The sequence below is a fragment of the Ictalurus furcatus genome, chromosome 11 (genome assembly GCF_023375685.1).
Source record: "Ictalurus furcatus strain D&B chromosome 11, Billie_1.0, whole genome shotgun sequence".
Classification (NCBI taxonomy): Eukaryota; Metazoa; Chordata; class Actinopteri; order Siluriformes; family Ictaluridae; genus Ictalurus; species Ictalurus furcatus.
In genome coordinates this window covers 26,912,219-26,921,138 of record NC_071265.1, presented here as the reverse complement: position 1 = coordinate 26,921,138, position 8,920 = coordinate 26,912,219, and the positions used below count along the sequence as shown (strand labels likewise).

Genomic DNA, 8,920 nt, shown 5'->3' with positions numbered 1-8,920 from the left:
TATTTTAAACAATAAAATATTATTATTATTATTATTATTATTATTATTATTATTATTATTATTATTATTATTATTATAGTGCATTTCATTTTGCTATATGCTTCATTGTTTGTTTTATTGCAGGAGAAAATGATTACACTGAGACGCAAAGGAAGGTATTTTTCAGAGCAACAATATCATATTCAATTCATGCTCATTGATTTCAGGATGACTTTACAGGAGACAATTAAATAAATGACCCATGGGATTCAATTAAAAGTGCCATGGCCCCTTTTTACTTTTGTTTCACATGTTTGATATTTTGGTCTCAGTGTGTTTGAAGAAAGAAAAGGCTCTACGTGACCTCCTCCTCCTCCTCCTCCTCCTCCTCCTCCTCCTCAATGATTTTATCATTAAATTAAGCCTATAAATGACCTGAAAGCACTAGCTGTGGCATGAAATTAAATAAAAATAAAGAACAATTATGCTCTTTTTTCCTCTGATCACCAGCTAAAAAGGAGTCCAACGTAGATAAGGCGCAGCTTACAATAAAAATGTCAAGAAGAGTTTAAATGATTTTTAGGGCCATCTGTAGTGTCAAATAATCATTTCCTCTCTATTATTTTTCCTCTAAATGTGAAGAATGCAGAAAACAGACTGTGTCAGTTCAACATGGCCTGAATGATCACATCCATAAATTAACATCCAATTATACACACATGCTCAATTGTAGCACTATCAATTTCACTACACACAACCAGGACATAAACATAAAAAAAGGTTTTGCATTGTGACTGAGGATTTTGGATAATCCTTTAAATCATTTATATATATATATAAAAAAACCTATTTTTAAATTATATGTCATGATCTGCTACTAATTATTTAACCTACTTTTTTAAACTTGTATTTTGGTTTAGTGGCATGTATATACAGTAGAGATTTGAAGTTGATCAGCTGAGACTGAGAGGACTGAGTGTACCTGGTTGAGCTACATACATAAATACATATATATATATATATATATATATATATATATATATATATATATATATATATATATATATATATATATATTTATGGAAGTGAGCCTTCATTTATGAAAGTGATCCTTGAATTAGGTCTATCATTGGCACGTTTCAAAGTTGCTTTGGGGAGCTGATGTAAAACTTGGGTTCAGTGAAGTATCACCCTCATTTACAGGGGCAGATAAGAGGCAAAGCTGTCACAGAAAATCTCCCTCCCTCCTCCTTTCTCCCCTTATATTGAATTGCACCTTGGGCAATAGTGCAGAATGGTGAATCTTAACTTCGCCCAGCGTGTGTTCTTGGCAGATAAGTAAACAATCTGGATGTGAAATGATTTTTTTTTTCGTGTTTAATTAATGCAGTAATGCTATTACACCTCGCTGTGCAAATCCCATTGCCTAAGACCTGAGACAATAGACAAAAAGTGAATCGCAATCCTCCTCCTGTTTTTGCAGCCAAAAAAAAAAACCCCAAACTGTTGTGCGAGTGGTTTCTCTTACACCATGGATACAGCTTCAGAAGCTCATGTTAGTTTTACGAAATAAAATATGGTGGAGTAAAGTCTATAGGAATTATAGCGATTACGTGAATCATTTGTAATCTGATACGCCGATGTTAGTCTCACAGTGAGTTGTTCGGCTGCTGCAACGTGATGCAACGTCTGTCCGCAATAACCAGATTTCCTTGGGTGTTTAACAGAATATGACAATGTTGAGAATTATGGATTACAAATAGGGTTTAAAAATTAAACAAAAATAAAGGCCTCACGTATAAGCGCGGACCGCGCTCACGTGCACGCGCACGAATATAATCTAAACTGCATGTGATTTTAGATTCAATTAAAAAGTTTTTTTGTTTGTTTGTTTGTTTTTTAAGAAAAGAAGACGTTTAACAAAATAGTAACAAAATAAAATGAACGATCGTTAATAAGTTATTTCTAATTACATTTACAGCTATAAATTAAAATGCTTCAGTAAAGACCTATACTTATTTAGAATCGCCTCCTGCAGGTTTAAATTGATCCTTGACATGTTAATTACTTTTAGTCCTAAAGGTAAGGGGTTTATTAACTGGTGCTTTTATGATTCTGTTCTTTCATAGAGGATTTTACTTGGAACGATTTCTAACAGAGAAACACTCTGGTGAAGGGTTCTCCATAGAACCATTAAGGATTCCCCCAGAATGGCACTCAAAGAACCATCAGGGGTCTACGTCAGTGTTCATTTAAGTCCGCTTGGCCTAACATGAACACTATATTGCTTTGTGTTTGTTTAAAATAAATAATACCGGCTTGTCAATGTTTGTCTCTAAGTAGAGAGTTCCTGTTGTTAAAGACGAACGATCAGTTTGTATGTTGAGCTGAGGTGTGTTCATGTGCTGCTGCAGGTGTTCATGTAGGAGAGCCGAGCAGGCTGAGCAGGTCAGACTGGCATGAAACCCTTTGGGCGACACACACACACACACACACACACACACACACACACACACACACACACACTTCCAAACATCGCAGCACATAACCGGGCCGCTTAAGTATCTCTCTCTCTCACGCACGAGCGCGCGCGCGCACACACAAACACACACACACACACAGAGAGTGAAGGAGCGGATAGCCTGGTTAGAAACAAGATAGCCTTTAAACCACAGATTTCAGTCTGGGTATTATAGACAGAAAATTCACTGAAATAATAAAAGGTATTCCTTGTTGCCGCTGCTACTGCCTAAATATGTAACTGATCCCTTACGAGAATCCCTGCGGGGTGAAATGAAACCCGACAGTGTTTATATAAATTCAGCTTGACACAGATGACCACTGTAAGAGCTTCATTCAGCACTGCAGGTTAATTCTGCACTGCATGTAGTCATAGTAAATGAGTTCATTCTATACTGCAGCGAGTTTACATTCAGCACTGTGTAAATTACTTCAAGTCCAACACTGTGAATTTGACATTATGAGAGCTATGTAGCAGTGTGAGTGTTAATGCAGCAGCACACAAGCCAGATTAAATATTGTTGTTAAGGCTGACAATATTGTAAGAATCACGTTGTTAATTAACTACATTACAGGGTTTTTATTTCTACGTATGAAATAAACTGTTCATTTTTAGGTGAAAATATTAGACTTAAACATAAACCCTGTAGTTGTTAATACAGCATTGCAGGTGTTCGTTCATTTGACTCGTTTATATAATGTGCCACAGATTTTTCCCGTGTAAATGGTGTCAGTCAGATGCACCACTTGCCTACATCAGAAATAGTCCAATAATCTTCAGACCAGTCAAAGCTTTATTACTCTTGTGCCCAAAACGGAACAGATGCTAAACGGCGTGAGTCTTTTGGATGCTGTTGTTAGTGTCAGGATAAATCGTAATTCGTGTCTTTTGTTCGGGGCGCTGGGTTTGTCTGAAAGACCTTAATTGTGTTGCCGTCTAATTTGGCTCGAAGGTCCCTAAAGAGTCCAGTGAGATAGCCGAAGGTTTGACAGCGGTGTTATCTCAGTGTCATCTGTCCCCTCTCACACACTGTGCTGTGTACACACTCCTGCTGCATATAACCTGCTGCAAATGCAGGCTTAATTAATTTTCACATACTATGAGCAATTATTATTGTTTTAAATTTAAACCTATACGGATGCTTAAAATGCAGTCATTTTAGCTGAATATTTGGTAGGACTAGCTATGTATTTAATAAACTTAATTTATTAATATTATTGTTGTTGTTGTTGTTGTTGTTTAAAAAAATAATGATTTGTGTAACAAGATGTCCCTGTAAGGTAAATATAACCTGTTTGAGGTGTTAGTTAACTTACCCTATACCCTATACAGTGATCTTAAACACAAAATTATTTCGTCGAAATATGCGGAAAATATTCACTATAACCACTTTTGTATAATTTTGAAGACAGATTGTCTTTATTCAAAATGTCTTTGCTCAGGCAAATGAACAAAGAATCGAGGTATCACCCATTTGGATACATCTTCCTTTCCATAACATTAGTACAGCTTTTAAATTACCATCGCAGTTTAAAAATAATAAATCATAATAAAACCACAACATCATTAACTGCTTCTTTTTAAATTCCAGCTCCTTCTTCGTCAGATGAATTGAACGCGTGACTAGCACTGAACCACAATTTGAAAAAAAAAAGGAAAATGTTTTAAAAGATATCATTTTTTTTCCATTTGATGTTTTAAATAGTTGTCTAATTTTGTGCACCAGTTTGATAAATAGCCTATAAACAATATAACCCGTATGTTCATCCAACTCAAAAAGTTCTAAGCGTGATCCAAACCATTTTATCTGAGTGCTAAAATATAAGTAGTACAATATACAAGAGATATGAAGGGTGAATGTCACTTGTGCAAACCAAATGGGCCTTTAAAATAAGATAACAATAATAATAATAATAATAATAATAATAATAATAATATCATGAATCAAAATTATTATTAGTATAGCATCAAAAATGTACATAATAAATAAAGTTAAAGGCATCCTTAATCGGATAGCCGATAATAAATGTTATAACATTTACATTTCTTACAGTTCAGGGCTCCTTGATCTTTCACATCTACTCCCAAGTTCCCATGCAGAGGTCCGGAGGGAAAAACGAGCATGATGAAAAATGGAAAGTTTTTCTCCAGTTCTCAAAGTCCTCACGGCCTCTACAAAATGAGCTCTGCGCGTCTGTTTGGTCGCATCATGCAGCGCAGAGAGCAAGCTTGCCAAGAGCGACACTTGGGTCAGTTTACGCGGTTCAAGTTTTCAAAGAGCAACAGCGTCTTTTGGCTGTTTTATAACTGTTTTTATGACCTGTTTTATTCTTTAACATTATTCAAGTTTCCACAAAAAAAAAGGAAAAAAAAGAAAGAAAATTGTCCTTTCCCTCTTTTTATGGAGGGTAACAGAACTGAAGTTTCCGTGGAGCTGTGCGTTTTCTTCTGAGCTGAACACCCTCTATTTGTGTGGCTATTAATTAATTTTATTTATTTATTTTACATCGTTAAAGTTTCCAAAGAGAAACGTCTTTTTGGGGTTCAACGTCTTTTAGGTTCAAAGAGCAAAATTGCCTTTTGTTTTAACATGGTAGAAGTTTTCGGAGAGTCCGACTGTCTGTTTGCTCTTGTAACTTCGATCCTCTTTATGTGAGTGTGTGAATATTGTGTTTTACGTGGTTCAAGTTTCCAAAGCAAAAATTGTCCCTCTGCTCAACTTTTCGGAAGGTTATTTTACATGGCCGTGGCGTGCGCCGTCGGATACGGGTCGATGCCGCTCTTACCCATGCCCGGGAACAGGATGTAGGCGACGGGCGGCTGCAGGCTGGACGCCGCCGACCACGCTGTGCAGTTGCAAGGCACTACATAGCCCGGGTTGGTGGGTGACGGGTGGGTGTGTGTGTGCTGCCCCGGACACGCCAGGCCGCCAAACGCCCCGTTCTGGTAGCCGAGTGAGGAGGCGTAGGGCAGCGAGCCGGCAGCGGCAGCGGCTAGGGCGTGTGGCATATCGGCCATCTTCTGCGCAGCGCTGGAGCCGAACTGAGTTGGGTCAAGGAACGAGTAGGGCGCAGAGGCCGCCGGCGGCAAGAACGCGCGCGCTTTATCTGGCCCGGAAACCAGTAACGAGTCGGCACCGGAAACCGGAAGTGCTTTCAAGTGTTCAGCGTCGCCCAAGTAGGGCAGCGGGAACACGTATCTGTCCTTCTTGAGCAGGTTCTTGGGCTTGCGCCGCGGCCGGTACTTGTAGTCCGGGTGCTCTTTCATGTGCTGCGCGCGCAGCCTCTTGGCCTCGTCAATGTAGGGCCGCTTCTCAGACTCGGAGAGAAGCTTCCACTCGGCACCGAGCCTCTTGCTGATCTCAGAGTTGTGCATCTTGGGATTCTCTTGGGCCATTTTCCTCCTCTGGCCGCGGGACCATACCATGAAGGCGTTCATGGGTCTCTTGATGTGATCGGCCGGCTTGGACATAGCTGTTTTTAAGCGACACGCACACCGTTCAGTCCTTGTAAAATAACGTCAAAATGCTTTATGTCACCAAAACCGAGTGGAGAAAATAATTCACCTGTCTTGTTGACGGACGCCGGTCATGCCAGTTCTGGAGAGTCGGAGAAGAACTGTAAAAAAGGCATCGGTGAAAAAAATCCAACCGCGCAACTCTTTCGAGTTTCGGCAAATCGCTATAAATGTTTCTTTCCTCTTCAACGCAGAGTGCAGCAGCCAAAAATCCGCCGAGGTGAGGCAAAAAAGTCCCGTGGTCGACGAGTGAACTCTGGGTGTTTCTGTGTGTCTGTCTGCGTGCGTGTGTGCGTGTATGTGTGTACGTGTGTATGTGTGTGCTTTCTCTTCCCTCTCGGAGGTTTGTCGTCTTTTGCGAAGCACCTGGCTTAGGAAATGAGTAGAAAAAGCTCGTGAATGGAAGCCAAAAGGCGGCGGAGTTGAAAGGCTGGGCTGCACATAAACGGCAGGGCGTTCACTGTCCAACCTGAGCGCCCAATCAGCACTAAGACACACACACACACACACACACGCACACACACACACACTAAGCGCAACACCTACGGACAAAGCGCACACGCGCGCGCACCATATACACACACGCACACGCGCGCGCGCGCACACACACACACACACACACACGCACACACGCTGCGCGGACCATATCACAACGCCAATAAAGATTTGAGGAGGCATGAATAAAAGGAGGGCCAGCTACTCCACTCTCCATCCCCTAAATCCTTTTAGTTTAAGCTGTACAAACACACACACACACACACACACACACACACACACACACACACACACACACACACACACCTCTGGTTAAATATTAACAATCATTAACACGCGCAAGCTGTTTTTAAAGGGGCAAAAACTAATCATAAATATAAGCCTTGATATTCGGGGTCACAAGCGACTAATTTTAAATAGGCTTAAAAAATGATTATTATAAATACTGAACACACCAAAAATCAATTTTATACTGTTTTTATATTATGTTATTGTTTTTATTAAGTAGTTGTAATATGTATTCCTTCGATTAAGACATATTAGATGTTTCATTTTAATGCATTTATATGTTAATTTACTTTAGGGTTGCTTACACTGGGTTCGACTTGTATTTACTTATTACAATACAAATACACTTTAGGCAGCGAGTGGCAAAGCGGTGTCCTTTGGGGGGGAAATGAGAAAAATAAATAAATAAACACAAGTAAAAGATTAAAAGTTCTCCAGGAGCAGTTTGTATAAATATATACAATACATCCGAAATATAATATATAATAAAGCGGCGTTTGAAATAAGAGTGCTGTGCGTCTGAACAGTCTCCCCTTGGGCCAATATTTATTAAACGAGAACAATTGTCCAGAAGTCTCCTGGGACAGGCTACGCGCGCGTGCGAGCGCGCTTGTGTGTGTGTGTGCGCACCTGTTTCGCAGCTCTGATCTCCCAGCAAAGCGCCCTGGTGTAAAACATGCCCACATAGACCTCATATTGAATGGAGGTCAGCACACACTGATGTCCACACTCCAAAATCAGACATTATGAACGCTTTAGAGCCTTGCCTGTTGTCAGTCTATGCGAAGCGATCAAAGTGATGCCACTGGGGTTGTCGCCCAAAACAACTGGACGCATTGTTTCTGTCTTAATTATTATTCTTTTGGCTTAACATGACAAAATCCTTATAGTGTCGGATTATTGGCTCCAATAACGATTAAATGAACTGCAGTGTGAATTAACACGCAAAATGAAAGTTCGTTTATTTTTGCATATTTTTTCCCCCGGTTAATTCTGTATTTCTGAATTTGCTTAGTCAAATAATTAACTAATCATTTTCGTGTATTGAATATTAATTGTTCATTAAAAAATGGTTTTGCTCATGCCCTTTTGTCAAAGTAAATTCGGGATTAAAAACAAATGAATGTTTGAACGAGTCCTGGTCACGCCGGAATGTGTCTTTCTTTCTGTGATTTATTTATTTTTCTCCCAGAGGAAGATGTTTAAGGCAGCCTGTATTGAAGGACATTAACATGTAAATGTGACTGTTTAAAAAAAGATCAGTGTAGTAAAATCAGCCCGAGGCGAGACAAGCTGAGAAAGCTGATCTATCAGAGGCTGGCTCTGATTTGAATCCTCACTGAAATACAGTTTTGGCCCAGTGTGCTCTTTAGCACAGAGAGATGGCCCTGAAGATGTGCCTGTAATTTACCTTTTTTTTTTTTTTTGCTTTCTTAATATAACTGCATGGTATATTCATCTACATTATAAATTGCGCGTTTCATATTTCCACAATCTAGGCTACAAGCGGGAGTCTGGATTAAAAAAAATCAGCGCCCATATTTCACCAAGACAGTACAAATTACTGTGCGACTTCTTATCTAAGCTATAGTGGAATGTTGAGGTGTTACGCGTTAATAAGTTTTTTTTTTCTTTTCTTTCCTGTTTCACCAACAACACTCACTTGCACTTATTGTGTTTATTTTAGCTCTTACCCGATTGTACACCTTTAATTGAACAAGTTTTCAGTAACGCACATGCAATAGGCTTTAGAATGCGGATATTTAGAAATAATAAATGATAATATGCATTATTTAAAAAAAAAATAAAAATTCAATAATAAATGTAAAAACTCTTGTTTTGTACGCGGTATAATTTGAACTGAATGGATTTAAATAAAGAGGGTTTCTTATATGCTGATATCTGTAGCAAGCTTTGCCTCTCAGCCTCCCACTCCATTTCACCAGTGCGTTGTAGAAGCATAAATTACAGCGGGGAATAATGTAAATTATTGTGTGTGGGGGGGGGGGGGGGGGGGGGTATAATTTTCGTGAACACCGTCCATTTTAGACAGAGAGGTGGAAATCTGCACAGAACAAAAAAAAAAAAAAAAAAAAAAAAACAGCAAAATTGTAAAGATTT

At 39.3% G+C, this 8,920-nt stretch overlaps 1 protein-coding gene across 1 annotated transcript; it reads right to left on the bottom strand.

The window, feature by feature from the left end:
* Positions 1 to 3,869: 3,869 nt before the first annotated feature.
* On the bottom strand, positions 3,870 to 6,173 carry sox14 (SRY-box transcription factor 14). Its single transcript, XM_053637019.1, has 2 exons — positions 6,066 to 6,173; positions 3,870 to 5,973 (listed from the first exon to the last, which is right to left on the bottom strand). The coding sequence occupies exon 2, from the start codon at positions 5,969 to 5,971 to the stop codon at positions 5,237 to 5,239; it is 735 nt and encodes a 244-aa protein (XP_053492994.1). The 5' UTR covers positions 5,972 to 5,973; positions 6,066 to 6,173; the 3' UTR covers positions 3,870 to 5,236.
* Between the last annotated feature and the right edge of the window lie 2,747 nt (positions 6,174 to 8,920).

Coding starts and splice junctions, on each gene's coding strand:
- sox14 (XM_053637019.1), bottom strand. CDS start 5,971: ATGTCCAAGCCGGCCGATCACATCAAGAGACCCATGAACGCCTTCATG.